At 39.4% G+C, this 23,066-nt stretch overlaps 1 protein-coding gene, 2 non-coding genes and 2 pseudogenes across 3 annotated transcripts; 4 read left to right on the top strand and 1 right to left on the bottom strand.

Moving 5' to 3' along the window:
- The first annotated feature begins 979 nt into the window (after positions 1 to 979).
- LOC111293329 (uncharacterized) lies at positions 980 to 1,847 on the top strand. The gene is made up of 3 exons (XM_022886103.1): positions 980 to 1,171; positions 1,300 to 1,397; positions 1,445 to 1,847. The coding sequence occupies exons 1-3, from the start codon at positions 980 to 982 to the stop codon at positions 1,845 to 1,847; spliced, it is 693 nt and encodes a 230-aa protein (XP_022741838.1).
- A 2,133-nt stretch (positions 1,848 to 3,980) lies between these two features.
- On the bottom strand, positions 3,981 to 4,086 carry LOC149516476 (small nucleolar RNA R71). The gene has a single exon (XR_016346064.1). It is a non-coding gene; the product is annotated as a small nucleolar RNA R71 (small nucleolar RNA).
- Positions 4,087 to 8,153: 4,067 nt separating this feature from the next.
- Positions 8,154 to 9,963, top strand: LOC149516475 (18S ribosomal RNA; annotated as a pseudogene).
- Positions 9,964 to 10,254: 291 nt separating this feature from the next.
- LOC149516474 (5.8S ribosomal RNA) lies at positions 10,255 to 10,409 on the top strand. The gene has a single exon (XR_016346063.1). It is a non-coding gene; the product is annotated as a 5.8S ribosomal RNA (ribosomal RNA).
- Positions 10,410 to 10,643: 234 nt separating this feature from the next.
- On the top strand, positions 10,644 to 14,001 carry LOC149516473 (25S ribosomal RNA; annotated as a pseudogene).
- The last annotated feature ends 9,065 nt before the right edge of the window (positions 14,002 to 23,066 follow it).

The raw sequence follows: 23,066 nt of genomic DNA, 5'->3' as shown, positions 1-23,066 counted from the left end.
ATGGGTTATCTAGTGATGACCCCAATCTTTATCTTACTAATTTCCTTGAGATTTGTGATACTTTTAAACAAAATAATGTTACTATAATGCCATTAGACTAAAAATGTTTCCTTTTTCTCTTAGGGATAAAGCCAAGACTTGGCTTGTCTCTTTACCTCTTGGTTTGATTACAACTTGGGATGGCCTAGTTCAAAAATTCTTGGCTCATTTCTTTCATTTATCTAAGCTAGCCAAAATACACAGTGACATTACATCTTAAGCAATTTGAGGCTAATCTTTGTTTGATGCATGGAAGAGGTACAATGAGTTTTTAAGGAGGTGCCTTCACCTTGGTTTGCCCCAATGGTTGCATGTTCAAATCTTTCATAATGGGCTATTGAGGCAAGCTAGGACTACCATAGATGCTACTGTTGGTGGGGCTTTAATGAGCAAGTCTATTGATGAGGCATATGATTTGATTGAAAAAATGGCCATGAATAATTATGAGTGGACGAATGAGAGGTTTGTGCTGAAGAAAACTGCTAGGATATATGAACTTGATGCACTTAATGCTTTTACTTTTCAAGTGTCAGCCTTTGTAAAACAGATTCAGAACTTAGGATCTAACTCTTTTCCTAGCCCTATTAATGTCATTTGAAGTCCTTTTATTTCTTCTAATAATTGTGTGAAGAACCATACTTTAAATAGGTTTTTTGTTAAAATAGAGACATTCCATTATGTTTCTTAACCCAGGCAATAATTCATCCTATACTCTAATACCTACAATCTAAGGTGGGAGCAACATCCTAACTTTTTATAGGGTAATAACCAGAGGCAAGCTTTTAATTCTTATAAGAGACTTGTTAACCCACCTATTTTCCAACCACCATCACCATAACAATACCATCCACCTCTACCACCCTAGGAAAAGAAACCATTTTTAGAAGAAAAGTTCACTCCGATCTTGCAAAACCAAACAGCCTCTATCATGAATCTAGAAATGCAAGTGGGCCAAATAGCCAATGCCCTTAATAATTGCCTCCTAGGAAACCTACCTAGCATTACTAAGTCTAACCTTATGAGGGATGGAAAAGAGCATTGCAAGTTTATAGCCCTTAGGAGTAGGAAAACCCTTAATGTTGAAATTGTCAAACCCACTCCTAATGTATTCCTCAAGAAACCATTGGTGGAAGTAATTGATGAGAAAAAGTAGAAAAAGGAAAGGAAGCCAAAAAGTCATTGGCCAAGCAAGACTTAGCCAAAACTTCCTCTAAGCCAAAGACTAAGGTATTTTGGCCACCAATTCCTTTTCCTCAAAAGTTTCACAATCAAAAAGAGGATAAGCAATTTGAGAAGTTTAGGGAAGTTTTTAAGAGTCTCCAAATCACAATTCCTTTTACTAACACTGTTGAGCAAATGTCAACTATGCAAAGTTTATGAAAGACGTTCTCTCAAAGAAATAAAGGTTGAAGGGTTGTGATAGCATTGTACTCACTGAAGAGAGTAGCATTATTTTGCAAAGAAGCTTACCACTTAAGCTTAAAGATCCAAGGAGTTTTACTATTCGTTGCACTATTACCAACCTTTATATTGGTAAAGCTCTTTATGATCTTAGTGCAAGTATTAATTTAATGCCTCTATCTCTTTTTAGGATACTTGGATTAGGTGATACAAAGCCTACTTCAATAACCATTCAACTTGCTAATAGGTCTCTTAAGCACCCAAAAAGAGTCATTGAGGATGTTTTTGTGAAAGTAGGTAGACTTATCTTTCCAGTAGATTTTGTGGTATTGTATATGATGGAAAATAAAGAGGTTCCAATTATATTGGGTAGACCTTTTCTAGCTATTAGAAAAGGCACTCATTGATATCCAAAAATGAAAACTTTCTATGAGGGTGGAACATCAAGAAGTTACCTTTAATATGTTCAAGTCAATTAAATACCCAATGATAGCATGAAATTATATAAAGATTTTACTGTAAAAAAGTGCTAAAAATTTAGTTTTTGGATTTTTTTGTTGCTTTTCATGTTATTTTCATGGCTATAGGTTTTTCAAGCTAAAGATGCATTTTCATGCAAGCCATGCATGTAATCATGCAAATCTCACATTTGACCCACTTAGTCATGCACTCATGCACATTGCCGCCTACATTTGGTCTATATTCAAGCATGCACAAGCCTAATTGGATCCCAATCCATTCGGCTAAAGTGAATTTGCAAGATAAACTTGTTTTTTTTGCTTAGCCATGAAGAGTTTCACTCCATTAAGAACATTAACCCATTCGGGCACTTTAAAAATCAAACGAGGATAATCTAAGCTCCCATGGATACTACACTATTCAACTAAGGAGAGTTCAAAGCCAATCATGATACTTTTTCTTAGCTTTAAAGAGTTTGGATTGGAGGAGGACTCTATCACCTTGGATATTAGGAGTTTGAATAAAATGCAACTTATGTCCTCTTGAAATCTTATCTTATATGAACATAGGAGGAAAGATTGATTAAGATTGCACCACATGAAGATTAAGGGCCAAGATCATCACATTCGGCCAATGCATTCCAAGAGTAAAGAGTTTGATTTTGGTATGCAACCTTGAAGATTAAGGTAGAGCTTTATCTCTTGGTTTTTTAATGAAACTCAATCACTTGTAAAGCCTACCCTTTTGGCCAAACCTATGCTTATAAATAGGCAAGACCATTCACTTGTTTCATTATCCCATCTCATCCCACTTCTCCTCTCTCTGTAGTTTATTTATTTTTTAGTTCTTTATTTCTTTTTAATAATAGGCTTAGGTGATAGATTTGCCAATTACTATGCTTTTGTTCTTTAATTCTTTTTCAATCAAGAAGTATTTTTATTCAAATATCTCTTTTCTTGTTTTCTTGTTTACAAAATCTTGTTCTTGTTTCTTTAAATTTTAGAACAAGCATTCCATTTAAATTTCAAGATCCAAGTTCTTTGTTTCCTTTACAAGTTCAACGTACTCTCTTCTTACTTGTTATTTAATTTCTTTCACGCAATCTTCATTCACTCTAAAGGCAAATTGGTAATCTTGATTTCTTGTTTTATAATCCTTCCTTATTGTTTTAATTAGTCTCTGGTTGTAGTCTTGTACTTCCTAAGTAATAGTTGGTGAGGTCAAAATCCTTGCTATGCATCACCTTTAATCTTTAAGTGATCCATGTCTACTTAAACCTTGTAACCCTAAAGCCCTACAAATTCATTTGCTTAGATTTTATGATCATAGCCTTTCACCTTTGGTACTTGTGAACTACCAATCATTACATTCTATAATCGTTAAGGAGATTATACTTGGAAAACTCCACTTTATTACTTGATCTATGTGCTTGCAAGCTTTATATAAAAAGCAACAATCAAGTTTTTGGCACTGTTGCTAAGGATTATAATAGTGTTCGCAATATCAATATAGAATTTCTAAGCTCCTATAATCTAAACTTTTTATTTATTTATTTTTCTTCTACTTTTCTCTAATCTATTCCTGTTTGCATGCACAAATCTAAAAGTGTTGACTTACCTCCAATTGATGAACAGATAGAAAGAACCTTTAGAAGATGACAAAAAGAGTAATCAACACCACTGGCACCTATTCCTATGGTGAATGCAAATAATGAAGGGCAAAAAACTGTGAGGGACTATGCAGTTCCCAATGCAGATGGTTTTCAACCATCCATTAGAAGGCTAGCTATTCAAGCTAATAACTTTGAGATAAAGCCTTTGATTGTGCAAATGGTCCAAACTTGTAGTTTGGAGGACTACCAAATGATGATCCAAATCTTCATTTTTTTGATTTTCTTGAACTCTGTGATATTTTTTGTTACAATGGTGTTTTTGATGAGGCTATTAGACTAATAATATTTCCTTTTCTCTTAGGGACAAAGTAAAATGTTGGTTGTCTTCTTTATTACTAGGCTCAATTACAACATGGGATGATTTAGTTTAGAAATTTTTATAAAGTTTTTTCGACCAGCAATGATTGCAAAACTAAGGAATGAAATCACCACTTTCTATAGACTGATGGTGAAACTTTATATGATGGATGGGAGAGATTTGAAGAATTACTTAAAAAATGCCCACATCATGGTTTACCTTAATGGCTCTAAATTTAGATATTTTACAATGGTCTCACACTATCCATGAGAACCACCTTAGATTTAGCTACTAGAGGGGTTAGAATGAGCAAGACTCTTGAGGAGGCTAATTAGCTTATAGAATAGATGGCTTTTAATAATTACCAATGGGGCATGGAAAGAAAGGTCAGTAAAAAATTTGTTGCTTTATTTGAAGTTTATGCTATTATTTCCATTAACTATCAATTGGCTGCCTTTACAAAAAAGATTGAAGCTTAAGGAAACCAATCACAATCCAACCATGTTAATGCCATACAAAGCCCCTTTATATCCTATGACATATACGAAAAACCCAATGAAACTATCCAATTCATTCAACATCATAACCTACCCATTCTTCAAACCACAGCACATTAACAATCTACCCTTCAAGACCAAGCTAAGTCCATCAAAAATATAGAATCTCAAATTACCATACTGGTTGAAAATCTCCAAAAACAATAAGATGAGGTAATAGCTATAACCTTGAGGAGTGGAAAAACTCTAATAGATGCATAACCTATTTCAAAAGAGGTCTCCAAAGCACTAAAGGTACATATTAAAATTAACAAATAGACCTCAGATACTTTCATAAGATCGAAAGATCCAAAAATTCCATTTTCTCAAAGGTTTCAGCATCATAAAGAGGAAAAGCAATTTGTAAGATTTGCTAAAATCTTCAAGAATTTGCAAGTCACCATTCCTTTTCTTGAAGCCATAGATTATATGCCTAAATATGCCAAGTTCTTGAAGGGAATTTTATTAAAAAAGAGAAATTAAGGAAATCATAAAATAATGGTAATGGCCTAAGAAAGTAATTTTAGTATACAAGAAAGGATCCCACCAAAACTAAATGATCTAGGGAGTATTACCATTCCTTGCATTATTGGTAATCAATATTTTGAAAAAGCTTTATGTGATATTGGTTGTAGTATTAATGTATTGTCTATATCTATTTTTAGGAAATTAGAGGAAGGAAAGCTTGAACTAATAATAACCACAATCCAATTGGTTGATCGATCTATTAGACACCTTGAAGAAGTAGCTGAAAACTTAATGATACAAGTAAGCAGGCTAGTGTTCATGGCAAATTTCATGATCCTAAAAATTGACAAAAAAGTCAAGGTGCTAGTGATATTGGGAAGGCCTTTCTTAAGGACAGGGAAAGCCATAATTGACATGCAAAATGGGGAACTAACAATAAACATTTATGATCAGAAAAAAAATTCCACATGAAGGGATACAAAGAGGATCAAAAAATAGTTGGAGTCATAACCACCAATGTAGTAATTAAATATAAGGTAAACACAAACATCAAACCATCCATTTGAAAAACCATAAAATGTAAAATTGAAGCCTTTGTCACCCCACTTGAAGTATGCATCTTGGGTAAAGCCTCCACTCTCTTAGTTGTCATCTTATTAGTTCTGAGAAAAAAATAAAAAGCAAGATTGCTTGATGTGTTAAAGAAGCATTCAAAGACATTTGCTTAGACAATAACGAGCATCAAAGGAATTAGCCCCATAATATGCATACATAAAATCCACTTAGAAAATGAGCAAAAGGGAACAATTGAACAACAAAATCATCCAAACCTTGCCATGAAAGAGGTGGTAAAAAAAGAAGTCATCAAATGGCTAAATGCTGGAATTATCTACCTAATCTCAGATAGCTTATAGGTAAGTCTAGTATAGTGTGTACCCAAGAAGAAAGGCATGACAGTGGTAACCAATGAGGATAACAAATTGATCCTTATTTGAATAGTATGGAAGGTCTACATGGACTATAGAAAGATAAAAAAAGCCACTCACAAGGGTTATTTTCCTTTGCCATTTATAGATCAAATGCTTGATAAGTTGATAAGACATGAGTATTATTGCCTACTTAATGGATATGTTTGGTATAATCAAATGCTCATCACCTCATAAGATTAAGAGAAAACCACTTTCACATGTCCCTATGGCACTTTTGCTTTTAAAAGAATGCCTTTTGGGCTATGCAATGCCCTTGCAACATTCTGGTGGTATACGATGGCAATCTTTTTAGACATGGTGGAAGAAATCCTAGAGGTATTTGTGGGTTTTTTGGTTTTTGGTGATAACTTCGAATTATGTCTGGCTAACTTGTCTAAGGTACTCCAAAGATGTAAAGAAACCAACCTAATACTAAACTAGGAGCAATGCCATTTCATGGTTCAATAAGAGGTCATACTTGGACATAAGGTATTTGTAAAAGGTATAAAAGTGGATCGAGCCAAAGTAGATGTGATTGAAAGACTCCTTTAGCCAATTTCAGTAAAAAAAATTAGGAGTTTTCTTGGGCATGTTGGCTTCTATAGAAGATTCATCCTGACTTTTCCAAAATCTCTAAGCCATTATGCAAATTGTTTGAAAAAGATGTCAAGTTTGAGTTTACCCTTAACTGTGCTATAGCATTCCAATTTTTGAAAGATAAGTTAATCATTGCACCTATTTTTTCATGGCCTAATTGGACTTAACTCTTTGAATTGATGTGTCATGCTAGTGATTTTGCAATAAAAGTTGTATTAAAGCAACAAAAAGATAAGGTCTTCCACCTTATTAACTATGCAAGTAAGAGTTTTAATGATACATAACTCAATTATGCAACAATTGAAAAAGAATTACTTCTAGTGGTCTTTACACTTGAAAAGTTCAAGCCCTATTTGATGGCCACCAAGGTGGTTGTGTACGTAGATCATGCTGCCATCAAGTATTTGATCACCAAAAAAGATGCAAAACCTAGATTGATCAAGTGGGTACTACTACTATAAGAGTTAAATCTATAGGTAAAAAAAAAAAAGGTGTGAAAACCATGTAGTAAATTATCTATCAAGGATCAAAAGAAAAGTTAAAGAGGAGAAAGTCATCCAATAGTTCTTTCTTGATGAACAACTATTAGCCATTCAAAAACCACCATAGTATGCTGATCTAGTAAATTATCTTGTTGGTAATGTTCTCCCATCTAACATAACAACAAAATCTAGGCCATTACAAGCCTTTTGGCCATCTTTTATGGTGACTGGGTGCTTCGGTGACCTACAGGCACCCATGGCCTTGATTGGTTGGCATGCATATGAAAAAAAGGGTAGACTACAAAACTTAAGCCCGTGTCTATAGTTGATGCTACCCTAAACCTCAAACCAAGTCCTTAAATTGGGTAATAGCTCCCTAGGGTGGTGCAAGCAAAAGCTATGGTTATGGGCTTGGTCTAACCAAGTCTCTCAGGTATTTAGCAGTCTTGTGGTCCCTTCTCGTTGACTATAAAATTGCCTTTGCTTAGATAAGCCTGTGCATGCAGCCAATGCTGCCTAAGACCTCAAGAACATGTCCTTGAATCAAGTAACATCCTCTTAGGGTGGTGATAGAAGAGTTTGCATGTGTAGTCTCAACCAGACCAAGCATTAGTAGTGTCACATTGTTGTTGCTTATTGGATGGCAGAGGCAGTCTCGTAGCCTTTGCTTGTGTTTTTCCTCTTATGCTAAGCAGCTGTGGCATAGCCTTATATGTCATTTCCTCCACTCACTTGTCAAGTAATTGATTGGAGGGGTTGTGGACTAGAATGCATGGATGATGCCACTTGTATACAATAAGCATATGAGTAGTGCAATGTTTGTGCATGTTACTAGGCTCCATGCTCGTTGTGTCAAACTGTTGACATATCATCATCTTCAATCTCCCACCCATGTTGTCATCATACCTTAAAGCATAATTGGGATCCTATGCTGTATACCTAAATCTATGGAAACTGGATGTCTTACCATCCCTTATCCATCTTATGTCCTTAGGCGCTATGAGTCAAATCTCAATCATGCTTCATGTCCCAATCATGCCACTTAAACCTCTATGGCCACATTGCTCTGTTGGTGTTTGATCGTGCTCCCGAATGTAAAATGTTTTATAGGTGAGGGCTTTCGACCCTTTTTACATGCTTAACACGCATGATGCTTGTGTTCTGTGTTGGCTCTCTCCATTACTCAGTCAGTGCATTTGAGGCTCATGCTGTGCCAACATCCCAAAGGAATACTACCTGGTTGATCTTACTAGTAGTCATATGCTTGTCTCAAAGATTAAGCCATGCATGTGTATGTGTGAACTAATTCAGATTGTAAAATTATGAATGGCTCATTAAATTAGTTATAGTTTGTTTAATGGTATCTACTACTTAGATAACTATAATAATTCTAGAGCTAATACATGCAACAAACCCTAACTTCAAAAAAGAATGCACTTATTAGATAAAAGGTCGACATGGGCTTTGCCTATTGCTCTGATGATTCATGATAACTTGATGGATCGCATGACTTTTGTGTCAGTGATGCATCACTCAAAATTTGGCCTTATCATCTTTTGATGGTAGGATAGTGGCTTACGATGGTGATGATGAGTGACGGGTGATGGAGAATTACAATTCAATTCTAGAGAGGGAGCCTGAGAAATGGCTACCACATCCAAGGTAGGCAACATGTGTGCAAATTACCCAATATTGACACAGAGAGGTAGTGACAATAAATAATACCAAACTCTATGAGTATGGTAATTGGAATGAGTACAATCAAAATCCTTTAATGAGGATCCATTGGAAGGTAAGTCTAGTGCCAACAATCGCAATAATTCTAGCTCCAATAATGTATATTTAAGTTGTTATAGTTAAAAAGCTCGTAGTTGAAATTAAGGTTGGATCATCTGGTCTATTTTATGGTGAGCACTGGTCTTCTTATCCTTACTACTGGTGATGCACTTCTAGCCTTAAGTAGCTAAGTCATTCCTGCAATGTTGTCACTTTGAAAAATTAGAGTGCTTAAAGCATGCCTACACTTATATACAATAGCATGGGATAACATCATAGGATGTCGATCCTATTCTATTGGCCTTCGGGATCAAAGTAATAATTAAAAAGGGATAATCAGGGGCATTCATATTTCATAGTCAGAGGTGAAATTCCTAGATTTATGAAAGATGAACAACTGTAAAAACATTTGCCAAAGATGTTTTGATTAATCAAGAATGAAAGTTAGAGGCTCAAAAACAATCAAATACTATCCTAGTCTTAACCATAAATGATGTCGACCAAAAATTGGTGGATATTACTTTTAGGACTCCGTCAACACCTTATGAGAAGTCAAAGTATTTAGATTACAAAGGGAGTATGGTCATAAGGCTAAAACTTAAAGGAATTGACAAATGGGCACCACCAAGATGGAGCTTGTAGCTCAATTTGGCTAACATGGGGAAACTTACTAGTTCTAAACATAGTAAGGATTGATAGACTGAAAGATTTTTCTTGATTCTATGGGTAGTGGTACATGGCCATTCTTAGTTGGTGAAGTAATTTGTCTAGTTAATTTTGTTAATGAATGAGACCTTAGCCAACTAACTCGCTACGTAAAGGTGATCCTTCATGGCTAACTTTTTAAAGGTACTATGGTCGCTTAGGCCAAGGAAGTTTAAGGCAATAACAAGTTTGTAATGCCCTTAGATGTTCTGGGCTACAACCATGCTACATTGATGTATTCAACGAGTCTATCACTTTGGCCAATAAGCCTAGGTAATTTTTGAAATTTCATCATAATGGGGATAGATCATTGCAATTATTGGTCTCCAATATGGAAATCCCAGTAAGCACAAGTCATTAGCTGGCATTGACTATGTCCTTGCCCTTTGTATACATCGCTCGTCACTCTTATCAATTGAACGATTTGGTGAAGTGTTTAGATTGTAGCAATATGGATAGTTTACTACCTGTGATGTCACAAGAAGTCCATTAAACTTTATTATTTAGAGGAAGGAGAAGTCATAACAAGGTTTCTGTAGGTGAACCTGGGTAAGGACAATTATCGAAACCTATTCAATGAATGACCTATAAATGCATTAACGAAACACCAAAATGGTGAGGGCGCCTTCATGCCTCAAGCCCCTTCCAGCCCTAGGCGATTGTGATGGTCACTTTGTTCCACCTTTCGGGTAGGTAAAATGATTGGTATCATCACTCGTGGTAAAATAATAAACCCTTGGTGTGAATTGCACCAAGGAATCAAAATGAAAAAGAGCACGTATGCCATCGCCATCTCGTTTACCATGTATGCATGTATAGCACTATAACTTCTTTTGTATTGAAAATCCAAAATGACTCTTAACAACAGATATCTTGGCTTATGCATCGATGAAGAACATAGCAAAATATGATACTTGGTGTGAATTGTAGAATCCCATGAACCATCAAGTCTTTGAACGTAAGTTGTACCCCAAGCCATTAGGTCGAGGCATGCCTACTTGGGTGTCATGCATTATCGCCCCCTTTAACCCCCTATCCATCGAGCTTTGATTGGAGGGGAAGAAGATGGTCTTTCATGATCTCATAGGTCATGATTGGCCCAAAACCTAGCCCTCGGCAATGATAGCGTTATAACCATTCATGGTAAAGTTCCCAGTGTGCCTTATCCCTGGTGGTAAGCACTCATTGTTACAATCCAAACCCTATTGAACCCCCTAAATCACTTAGTCAATGCTAGCATCGCAACCCCAAGTCAAGTGAGATTACCCACTGAGTTTAAGCATACTAATAAGCCAAGGAAAAGAAACTTAATAGGATTCCCCTAGTAACAGCATATGAACCGAAAAGAGCTTAACTTGAGAACTAGGTGCCCTTGATATTTGAATTATAGTTTGGAAAAACATCTTTAATAACCAACAGAGCCTAGCCTTTTGGAAAGGGATGATGGAGAGGTTGAGAGCCCCATTATGGCTAGACCCTATCACATCATGAGGTGCTATCTACGAGTTAGGTTATTTCAAAATGGGGCCCCAATCGAGCGGTAAATTTCATCTAAGGCTAAATATAGGTAAGAGACCAATAACGAGCAAGTACCATAAGGGAAAGATGAAAAAGAGTTTAAAAAAAGAGTAAAAAAATGCTTAAAATTATCAGGAAAGAAACAGATAGGGGAAGTAATACACCTCAATTGAACATGGAATGGCAAAAGTTAATCCGTTGATCGGCTCAGAGTGTGGATCGACATGGATTGTGGCAATGGCCCAAGCCTAGGCTTTTGATATGCCCATGGAGACATCATCACCATGATCATGGAATGTAGCACGCACTATCTCAATGTGCCTCAGCACCGGCATGCTCTTGGTGCTGGCCTACAAGCTCCCTATCTAGCCTATCTTGAAACACAAACTAAAGAGTCTGACATGTGTGTGAGTCAACAGGTTAGAAAATATGTAAGGTATAAGGAAGCTGATTAGAAAAATCCTTTATGGGTGCACCATTGACCAACCTTGATTTTCTTAGAAGGGTTTAAGTGTGAGTATGCCTATTGGGAGCCAAAAGATGGTGAACTATGCCTGAGCAGGGCGAAACTAGAGGAAACTCTAGTAGAGGCCCACAATGATACTAATGTGCAAATCGTTCATCTGACTTAGGTATAAGGGCAAAAGACTAATTGAATAGTCTAGTAGCTAGTTCCTTCTAAAATTTTCCTCAGGATAGCTGGAGCCCTTAACGAGTTCTACCTGGTAAAGCCAATGATTAAAGGCATCAAAGGCATAATGCCATCGACCTATTCTCAAACTTTGAATAGGTAAGATAGCATAGCTACTTCATTTAACCATGCTATGGATTCGAGAGCTCCAAATGGGTCATTTTTTGTAAATAGAATAAGCAATGTAGGATGAATTGGAAGCCAGGTTATGATGCCCAACTTCACACTAACCTAGAACCCACAAAGTGTGTTGGTCGATTAAGATAGCAAGATGGTGGTCATGAAAGTTGGCATTCGCTAAAAAGTGTGTAACATCTCACCTGTCAAACTAAAAATGGATGGCGCTAAAGTGCATGAGCTATACCTAGTTGTTAGGGTAAAGGCCAGGCCTTAATGAGTATGAGCGAGCAACGGTCATCGAAAAACCCAAGGGGCAAACCCAAGCAAAATGACTATTTGTGCAAATCTTGATGGTAGTAACAAATATTTAAATGAGACCTTTGAAGATTGAAGAGGGGAAAAGTTCCATGTGAATGGCATTTGCATATTAATTAGTCGATTATAAAAGATGAGAGAAGCCCATTTGATAGTAATCTAGCATGAGCTTCGAAAAGAAATCAAGTTAAAGATGTGATGGCTAATGGCAACATTAAAGAGTCTAAAAATATTGACAGGGGCATCAGGAAGAGTTATCTTTTTTGTTTAATAGCCTACCCACCCTGGAAAAAGCTCAATCAGAGGTAGGGTTTACTGGCCAAAAGAGCACCACACATCACATGGTGTTTGGTGTGCCTTTGATGGCCTTTAGAAATCTAAAAGAGCGAGTGCTATCCATGCCTTATCATACTCATAACTGTATCAAGTCTCCAAGGTGAAAAGCCTCTGGATGATGGAACAATATAGGTAAGGGAAGTCAAGAAAATAGATCTGTAACCTTAGGAAAATGGTTGGCTCTAAGGGCTAGGCATGGACATCCCAATCTCAAACCCATCAGCTACCAATGCATTGCTCAAGCTATTTTCACGATGAGAGTGAGTTGCCACATGCTGACTGAGGGATGGACTAGGAGTAACTCCATCGAGGATCTTCTTAAGGTGACAAACAGTTAATTTATAATTGATATAGACTAGGGGAATCTAACTATTTAATTAAAACAAAACATTGTAATAATCCCTATTGACACTCATACAATGTGATTTCTACCAAGTGCTCTGAATGTCAAAGTGAAAAAATTCAATGAAGCATGGGTAAATGATGGGAATAACTATAACTCTCTTAAAGTAGCCAAATGCCTCATCATCTAATTAGTGACATGCATGATGGATTAACGAGATTCCCATTATCCCCATCTATTATCTAGTGAAACCATAGCCAAGGGAATGGGCTTTGTAGAATCAGTGGGGAAATAAGACCCTGTTGAGCTTAACTCTAGTTTGACTTTGTGAAATAACTTGAGAGGTCAAGGATAAGTGAGAGCCCTCAGGCAAAATTGAAATACCACTACTTTTAACATTATTTTAATTATTCTGTGAATAAGAGATAAGGCACGACCCTTTCTTTTGGACCAAGGCCAGCCTTAGTCAGTTGATCTAGGTGAAAGACATTGTCAATTAGGGAGTTGGCTAGGGCATCACATCCGTTAAAAGACAACACACATATCCTAAGATAAGCTCAACAAGAACAAAAATCTCATATGGAACAAGAGGGTAAAAGCTTATTTGATTATGATTTCTAGTATGAATATGAACCATGAAAGCATGGCCTATCAATCCTTTAGTCTTTCAAAATTTAAAGCTAAAGGTGTCAAAAAAGTTACCATAGGAATAATTGGCTTGTGGCAGCCATACGTTCATAGTGATGTTGCTTTTTGATCCTTCAATATCGGTTTTTCCTATCATTATGAAGTAGATTCACCAAGTATTGGATTGTTCACCCATCAATTAAAAGCATGAGCTAAGTTTAGACCATCATGACAAAGGTTAGTTTTACCCTACTGATGGTAATTGTAATAGGAATTCAACCTAGTACAAAAGGAATATTTGATTTGTATAATTGGTCATCTTACTTGGTTAAAAAGCCAATGGAACAAAGCTAGCATGCAATGGATTATGATAGAATACCTCTAAGTTAGAATCTAGGCTAAAAGCAATGCACGCACCCATTGTCTAATTATCGACATGTAGTAAGAGCCTATGGCCCTTAAAGACAGCTATCATAGGTGTAGCCCCTATAGTGGACAAGCTAGGTGGGCCTCCTTGAAGCTCAATTCCCACCAAACGATGAGTAAAATTCTTTGCAAATGACTTAAATACATGATGGGGTATTGTAGGTGGTAGAGAGGTCTTGCTACCACAATCCACTAAGATTTAGCCCTTTGTCACTTTAATTTGTCACTCCCCCTTCCCACACCTACTGAAGTCCTCTCCTTTCATTTTTTTACATTACACCTCTTTGGGGTTGGAGATGAATGGTGTTCACCATTGTAACCAATTTCACTAGGTGATAACATCCCTCCCTCAAGCATCCAAGTAAACGACAACTAAATGCCCTTGGCATTTGTTACAAGGATGGCCTCGCCCTTGGTGTGAGCACTTGTCTCAAACTTTATCAGTGCAAGTTAGCCCCTAGTACGGGTTATTGCCTCGAACAACATCAATAGCATTTGCCCCTTGGTTGGTGTGGGTAATTACATGCAACACCATCGATAAATGCTGGACTGTTGTTGCCTCAAACACTATCAATAGATGCTAGCCCCTTGGTGCGGGTTGTTGCCCTAGACACCTTGCCAGATGCTAACACTTGGTACGGGCACTTGCCTTGACCATTGTTGGTGCAAGTAGGCCTTTGGTGTAAGTTGTTACCTCAAACACCTATTTGGTAGATGTCGATACTTGGTGCAACATGTGTACCATGATCCTTCCACCCAAGGTACTTGTCTGCCCTTTTGATTCCCATTGGCACCAAATGATGCTCTATGCATGTCATAGGATTTGGTCTTAAGGCAAAATCCATATGGCCTTGGACAGGGAATTGACTTAGTCGACCTATGTCAGCCTATAAATTCAAGTGCTCAGCATAAATTTAGCTTTCAAAGATTATGTTGTAGTATTAGGCCTTCTTGAAATGCACAAATTTGATCCTCCCAGGATTATGTTCAAATGTGCCCACACCTAAGTTTGATTGTGCATCTGCAACTAGGCCTAACTGTGCACTCACACATCGATCATCAGTGCCGTACCTAAGGCTAACTATGTGCCTATGCATTGTTCATCAGTGCCAACACCTGGGCCTTGCTCAATTCTACCAGACATGTACACCATGCCTAAGCTTTAGAGTCTTAATCACTTCTTGTACCACTGATATGGGCTAGGTCCTCATGACCTGGGCCTCTAGTAGGCCTTAAGGTTGGGTCCCCTTGGTTGTTAGACCTTGTCCCACTAGAACTAGAACTGCTCCTTTACTCAAAGAAAACCCTTAGGCCTGGACCAGCTTGTAAACCATGACACATGTGTCACGGGCTTTGACCTTAGACTTAGAATTCGTGCGGCCTTAGGCTTGGAATCACCTCTTTCTAACCTAAGTTAGCCTAAAACACAAGCGTACGGGCACTAAAACATTGGGAAGGACATAATGTGCAAGTTTGAGAGAAATAAAAGAATAAGAGAATTTTTGGAATTACTCTTGTATTACTAAAATAGAAGTGTGTATGATAATGTATAAAAGAGGGTGGGGCAACCCTCTATTTATAGTTGAAGCCCCCAGCTACACTTATGGCTAAATACCTAGAATTAAAGAATTACAATCAATCAAGGATTACATAAATTACATTCAATCAGGATTTTGTTTCCTGATTTTTAGGGTCAAGCAAATCCACCAGAAGGCTCCTGCTGATCTTGTGCACTTCTAGAAGATCTCCTTGTGCACTTTCCTCTTGGGCCTTCCCTTATGTAGGGTAGGCATCTTGCAAACCTTGGCCTGGCTGTGTGGACTGGCCTACATGCTGTACAGGCAGTCTAGACTTCTCTCCAAGTTCTTGAGTGCAAACCCCTACTAGTGCTCTTATTGTGCGAGCCTCAACCTCGGGTGCACGTACTGGTGCTCTTGATGTGCTTGGTGTACCCGTCCAAGGCATGACATTTTCCCCCACCTGATTACATAATGCCCTCATTGCATCCTTTGTACGGTACTACCTAATCTGGTCCAAAAATTACCATAAGTCTTCTGCTGGTTCCCAACTTGCCTTATTATTTGAAAGTCCCTTTCAGTGCACCAAGTACTCTTGGTTAGTAGTTCTTCTGCCTCACTTCCTGGTCAGCTATGATGCTATAGACCTCCTTCTCATATGAGGCTATAGCTCTTAATGGTGCATGCTTTGACTCTACCGATCTTGGGTCTCCCTCATCCTCATGGAACGGCTTGAGCATGCTAACATGGAACACCGGGTGCACCCTCAGCTTGGTTGGCATATCCAGCTTGTAGGCAACCTTGCATACCCTCTTGACTACTTGGAAAGGTCCCTCACAACTTTGGACTAGGCCTTTTTGTTACCCTCTATGGTGCATAATAGGATGTAGCTTCACCAAAACCAAGTCTCTTACTTAGAATGGTATGTCTTGCCTATTTTGGTTTGCCCACTTCTTTGACCTCTTTGTCGTTTTATGAAGACAAACTTTGGCCAAGTCAACTTGCTCTTACCAAGCCTTGGCAAACTTGTATCCTACTGGATTCAGCCTTGTATAAACTATAACAATCAAATCAGGTGTTAGCGGTTACTGATCTATTACCACTTTAAATGGACTCTAGTTTGTTGCCTTGCTTATTTGCAAGTTGTAAGAAAAATTGGGCCACATCTAATAGCTTAAGCCAATCCCTTTGTATGGCACTCACATAGTGCCTGAGATAGACCTCCAATAGCCCATTCACACACTCAGTTTGCTCGTCAGTTTGTGAATGCATGTTGGTGGAAAAGTTCAAGTCTGACCCTAACAACTTAAGCAACTTAGTCCAAAACCTGTTCATGAAATGCTCGTTTCGATCACTAACAATGGTTTTCGGCACTCCTCAGTACTTCACCACGTTCTTCAGGAACAATTAAGCTACTTCATCGACTGGGCACTCCTTGGTTACTGGAATGAAGATCCCATACTTGAAAAACCTATCCACTACTACCATTTTGAACCCCTCTGCCTTTAGTAGATTGACTACAAAGTCCAAAGTGACTTTCTCCCATGGTCATTCTGGCAATGGCTCCTAAAGACTGCCTAGTTTTTTGAGCTCCACCTTGTCCTGTTGGCACACAAGACAAGTTTTCACATAGGCCTTCACATCTTTCCTCATGCACGGCCAGTAGTATCGGTCCTTTAGCAAAGCTAAGGTACGGCTCACCCTTGGATGTCCAGCCCACCTTGAATCATGGCACTCATGCATGAATTTCTTGAGGAGCTTCCCATGCTGCGACACAAATAGCCTATTACCCTTAGTGTATAACAAACCATCCTACAACCAAAACCGTCTGGTCTTACCTTACTGGGCATACTCCATGAGAGTCTTGGTTGTAGGATTATGCGTAAGCCTTTCCTTGATGCGTAGCTCCAAAGACCCCTCTAGTTGACTAATGGTAGCAAGTTTAGCCTTCCTACTCAAGGCATTTGCCACCAAGTTCACTCACCCTAGCTTGTACTCCATCTAGAAATCAAATTTCGTAAAAAAATCTTGCCATCTCGCCTACTTGGGGGATAGCTTCTTCTGTGATTGGAAGTAGCTAGTCGCCACATTGTCTGTCCTGACCACGAACCTCAAACCCAATGGGTAGTGGCACCAAGTGTACAAGCAATGCACCATTACAGTCATCTCCTTTTGCTGGACTTGCACTTAGTCTCATTGAGTTTCTTGCTCTTGAACATGATTGGATATCCTTCCTACATCAACACACCCCTATTGCATAGTTAGATGCATAAGTATGCACCTCATATGGCTTGGCATGGTCTGGGAAGGCCAAGACTAGCTACTCGATCACAGCCTACTTCAACTGATCAAAAGCTTCTTGGCACCCTGTACTTTACTCCCATGCTTTTCTTTTCTTGAGCAAGTCTGTCAATGCCATCGCTATTGCTAAGTGGCCCTTGACAAAGTGCCTGTAGTAGTTGACTAGCCCAAGGAATAACCTTAACTCAGTGACCTTGGCTGGGGGTTCCCACTCTAAGATGGTGTGCACCTTACCTTCATCAATGCAAATCCTGCCACCTTCCATTATGTGGCCTAGGAATGAGATCTCTTGCTAGGAAAATGAGCACTTCTCCTTCTTGACATACAGCTTGTGCACCCATAACACCTCGAACACCTATCTCAAGTGGTCTACATGCTCCCCTAAAGTCTGGCTGTAGATCACAATGTTATCCAAATAAACCACAACAAACTGATCAAGGAACGATTGAAGTACCTTGTTCATAAGGGAGTAAAATGTTGCTGGGGCATTCATGAGTTTGAATGGCATAACTAAGAACTCATACAAACCATACTGAGTGACACATGCTATCTTAGGCTTATCTCCCTTCACGATCCTGACTTGGTAGTAGCCCGACCTCAAATCCAGCTTGGTGAACCATCTTATGCTCCCAAGTTGGTCGAACAAGTTCGTAATAAGTGGGATATGATACTTGTTCTTGACAGTCAGCTTGTTCAAAGCCTGATAATCTATACACAATCGTAAAGACCTATCATGCTTATGCTGGAATAGAATCAGTGCACCATAAGCATCAACTAATTCTTTGAGCTACTTCTTTAATTCCTCCAACTCTGGTAGGGACATTTGGTAAAGGGCTCTAATTGGTGGCTTGGCCTCGGGCAGCAACTCGATCTTGTGGTCCACCTCCCTCTTAGGTGGTAGCTTGCTAGGCAGCTTTGCGAGCATCACATCGTTAAAGGACTCCAGCACCTTTAGCACCTCCAAGGGGATGTTGGACTCCTCTTCTCTTGATTCTACGTACTTTAGGGCTGCTAAGAAGGTGTCTTCATCCCTGCGTACCACCTTGGCAAATTGAATGGCTGACACTATTCTAAACCTAATCCTGGACCCGTGCCTTAATAGTATAAGGCATTGGCATCATGCATCCAAGATGTAAATATAGTTGGCAAAAGGCTCAAAGAGGGTATTAATCCGAACAAGGAAATCTAACCCAATCATAAACTTATAATCATCTAAGGGTATTACCTCAATGATTTCCTTGCCCTTTTATTCTCCAAGCTATAATTCCACTCCTCGCGCTACTTCAATGGCTGAAATGTCCTTGGAGTTCACCATCTTGATGGTACCAATCCCCTTCTGCACCTTTAGTCTGAGCTTCTGGACTCTATCATTTGAAATAAACAAGTGTGAGGCACTTATGTCCACCAGTGCACTCACATTTTGGCTGGTAACAATCAGATTTGCAAAACATCAAGCCCTTTGGCTTATGACTCCCTTTACTCTGGATAGCACTGAGCACCAATGACCTAAGCTTTACTGCCCCTACCTCTGGCCCCTTGTCAGACTCTTTGTCTACAGTAACCAGCTTGCCCTTCTATAGGTAGTTGTGTGCTATGTGACTACCTCTATGTAGGTAGCATACGAGAGGCTCTCGGTCCCTCTTTGCCTTCTACTTGCCTGTTGATGGCTTTCTCTCACCATCTTTGTCTGAATGGTCTCGGTCCCTATCTTTGGACTGCTGATCACAGTCTTACCCTTAGACTGCTTCTTTCAGTCCCTCTTGTTCTTATCCTTTCTCTTAGGTTTAGAAGACTCAAACTTGTTCAGTAGTTTGAATTCCACCAAGGAGCAATACTCATAGCTTTAGCCAAGTCATGAACTCCCCTCCTTTATAGCTCATGCTTCACCCATAACTTCAGCCTATCCATGAAAGCAAATAGACCCTTCATCTTGATCAAATTTGAGATCTGTAACATTAGTTTAGAGAACTTCTGGCCATAGTCCCTTATCTCATCTTTCTAGGTCAACCTATGCAGCTTCGCCCGTGCCTCATCATTGGCATACTTCGAGTAGAACTGCTCCCTGAACTTTTTTTAGAACTCTGCCCAAGTTCCAATCATGGCACCCCTGTGCCTCACATAATCACACATGTACCTCCACCATAACAAGGCAACATTAGTAAGATACATTGATGCAGTGCTTACCTTGGTGCCTCATCTTGCATGTCTGTGGCCGAAAGTACTACTCTATGCCCCATAGGTAGTTATCTACTTCTTTGGCCTCCCTAGTCCCCTTGAACTCTTTGGGCTTGAGGATCTCTACATGGGTCTTAGATGCTCTAGCAAACATGCCATTCCCTATGGCAGTCTTGCACGTAACAAGCTCACCTTGAACTCCTCTATCTCTTTGTGCATGGCCTCCATGCCATCATGCATGGTCTCCACTTGGGCCTCCAAGGTCTCATTCCTTTGGGTGATCACGTCCAAGCCTCAATTGAAGGCAGCTTGTAACTCACCCTTGAGCTTCTCCTCCGTAGAGTCTAGCACCTTAACGTGAGTCTTCACATCATCAAGCTTCTCCTTCATGTCACCCATGGCCACCTCCACCTTGGTTAGTCTCTCATCCATGGTAGATCAGATGTCTCTCAAACTGGCCTTCTTGCCCATTTCACACCCTTGCTCTTAGGCCTCTAGTTGTTGGCTAACCATATCTCTTTGGGATGCCATCTTCTCGACTGTGATCTAACTTGCACACATACAAATAAGCAAAACTGAAACTGCTTTGATACCAACTGTCATGGGCTCTAACCTTAGACTTAGAATTCATGTAGCTTTAGGCTTGGAATCACCTCCTTCTAGCCTAAGTCAGCCTAAAACACAAGCATGCGTGCACTAGAACAATGGGAAGGACAGAATGCATAAGTTTGAGACAAATAGAAGAACAAGAGAATTGCTGGAATATGCTCTTGTATTACTAAAACAAAAGTGTGTATGATGATGTACAAAGGAGGGTAGGGTGACCCTCTATTTATAGTTGAGGTCCCTAACTACACTTATGGCTAAATCCCTAGAATCAAGGAATTACAATCAATCAATGATTACACATATTATATTCGATCAATATTCTACTTCTTGATTTTTAGGGTCAACTAGATCCACCAGAAGGTTTCTGTTGATCTTGTGCACTTTTAGAAGATCTCCTTGCATACTTCCCCTATTGGGCCTTCCCTGATATGGTGCGGGCATGTTACGGGCCTTGGCCTAGCTATACCGGTTGGCCTACATACTGTGCGGGTAGTCTGGACTTCTCTCCAAGGCCTTACGCGTAAACCCCCACCAATGCTCCTAGTGCCCGAGCCTCAACCTTGGGTGTGCATGCTGGTGCGCTTGATGTGCCTGGTGTGCTCGCCCAGGGTGTTACACATGGACATGCCTCAAACACCATTAGGACATATTGGCCCTTGGCCTTAGCACATGCTTTGACCATCATCAGCATAAGTTGGCCCTTTGTGCAAGCAGTTCCTTCAAACACCATTGGCACATGCTGGGCAGTGCATAATGCATGGGTATCCTAAGCTCGAGCCATGCACCATGCATACCACAACCAGGCAATAGGTGTGTTCAAGCACATCTTCATATTTTTACCATGCCAATGCTATTTTTTTGGCTTGTAAATTCATATAAGTGCTTTCCAATTCCCACACCTGGGTTTCGTTCAATTCTGTCAAATATAGACACCGTGCTTGAGCCTTTGGAGTGTTGATCACTGCCCGCACCATTATTTTGGGCCAGTTTCCCATGACCTAGGCCTCTAGTAGGCCTCAAGGTCTGGTCTTACTAGCATCATACCCTATCCTGCTATAATTCAAATTACTCATTGACTAGGAGAAAACCTTTGGGCCTAGACTAGCTTATAGATTATGTCACATGCACATGCCTCAACCACCATCTGGATGTGTTAGCCCTTGGTCTTGGTACATGCATTGACCACCATCAGAATATACTGGCCCTTGGTGTGAGTTGTTGCCTTAAACAACATTACCAAATGTTGGCTCTTGGTAAGGCATATGTACCATCACTTTTCTATCTTTCCTAAGGTACTTATCTGCCCTTTGAGTGCCATTGACACCAAATGATGCTCAATGCATATGTCACAGGCTCTAGTCTTATGCTAAACTCTGTGCTACCTTTAATAAGGAATTGACTTCGTGTGGCTAAATCAACCCATGAAACTCAAGGACTTGATTTGTTTATAAGCAATAAGTGACAACTAAAAGAAAAAGTAAGAGTGTGAAGCATTAAGGACATAGGCCTTGAAAGCCTTTGTAGAGAACACATAGGGACTGTGTTCTAAGAGCAAGTGTAAATACCCTATCAATTAAATAAACTACTCTTGCCTTAACCATTTCCTTCCTAGCATTCTCCTAAACTCCTAGTCGATTAGTCAAGTTCCAGCACAAAGTTGGGGAAAAGGCCAACTTAGGAATACGAACAGTAGTTTCCCACCTAAGGTTACACATAGCTAGGCTTAAGCTCCTAGCCCATGATAGTTGGTATTAGAGTTAGTTTCGACCAGAGTTGGTATCAAAGTAGGTTCTGACTATGGTAGGATCAAAACCTTTGAAGCTAACCAATGATGGTGTCAATTTAAGTGCATGTGCAGTTTAGCATGCTAGTGTGCCTACTGTGCTATTGACTTGCAGTGGAGAGGTTGTGCTAGCGATTGCTAGTTATCAATGTTAAGAGTAGGCATAAAGATACTTGAGTGCTCTTACGAAAATTGTGAGAAATCCTTAGTCCAAGCTTTGCAATTGTGGTACACATGCAAAATCATGGCTATTAACCTTTAAGTAGAGTGCATGAGTGATTTGCAAGAGGGCCACCCACCCATGAGTAAAGGGAGAAGAGCTAGTTCAAAGGATTTATCATCATCCATGGACTCTTAATTGGCACAATATAAGTTAGCCATGGGAGATTTGAGGGATTGATTCGAAGACACCAAGGATCACATCTAAGAGCTAGACTTGACATAAGAAGAGCTTAAAGAAAAGATGTATAGTACCTTGATCCAAGAGATGGAAGTGCTCATGTAGCATAAAAAAGCTCTAGAGGCTCAAGTGATAGCCTTGTGGGAAGAGCCAAAGCAACTTAGGTGGGAGATTACTACATTTTGAGCTGCCATGTTTGTAAATGGAGGCCTAGTACCTAGGGTGGAGGTGCCCAAGCCAAAGCCATTCGCAAGAAGTCACTCAACCAAAGAAGTCAACAACTTTATGTGAGGCATGGAGTAGTACTTTTGAGTGGTTGGTACAATTGAGAAAGCCAAGGTAAGCACCACTTCCATGTACTTAACTGATATGGCCCTATTGTAGTGGCATCAAAGATGTGACAGAATGTAGTGAGGGGAGACTACAAACACCACATTGGATCAATTTGCAATGGAACTAACAAGATAGTTTAAGCTAAAATATCTAAAAGAAGAAGCTTGGGTA

This window comes from Durio zibethinus, chromosome 10 (assembly GCF_047325235.1).
Source record: "Durio zibethinus cultivar Kanyao isolate XHJ-2024 chromosome 10, ASM4732523v1, whole genome shotgun sequence".
In the NCBI taxonomy this organism is placed as follows: Eukaryota; Viridiplantae; Streptophyta; class Magnoliopsida; order Malvales; family Malvaceae; genus Durio; species Durio zibethinus.
This window is presented reverse-complemented; position numbering and strand designations above follow the sequence as displayed.

Excerpts from the sequence above, each read along its gene's own strand:
- LOC111293329 (XM_022886103.1), top strand. The coding sequence starts at position 980 with ATGCAAGTGGGCCAAATAGCCAATGCCCTTAATAATTGCCTCCTAGGA. Across the intron at positions 1,172-1,299 it reads TCAAGAAACCATTGGTGGAA|TTTCACAATCAAAAAGAGGA; the intron begins GTAATTGATGAG and ends TTTCCTCAAAAG. Across the intron at positions 1,398-1,444 it reads ACTAACACTGTTGAGCAAAT|GTTGAAGGGTTGTGATAGCA; the intron begins GTCAACTATGCA and ends AAAGAAATAAAG.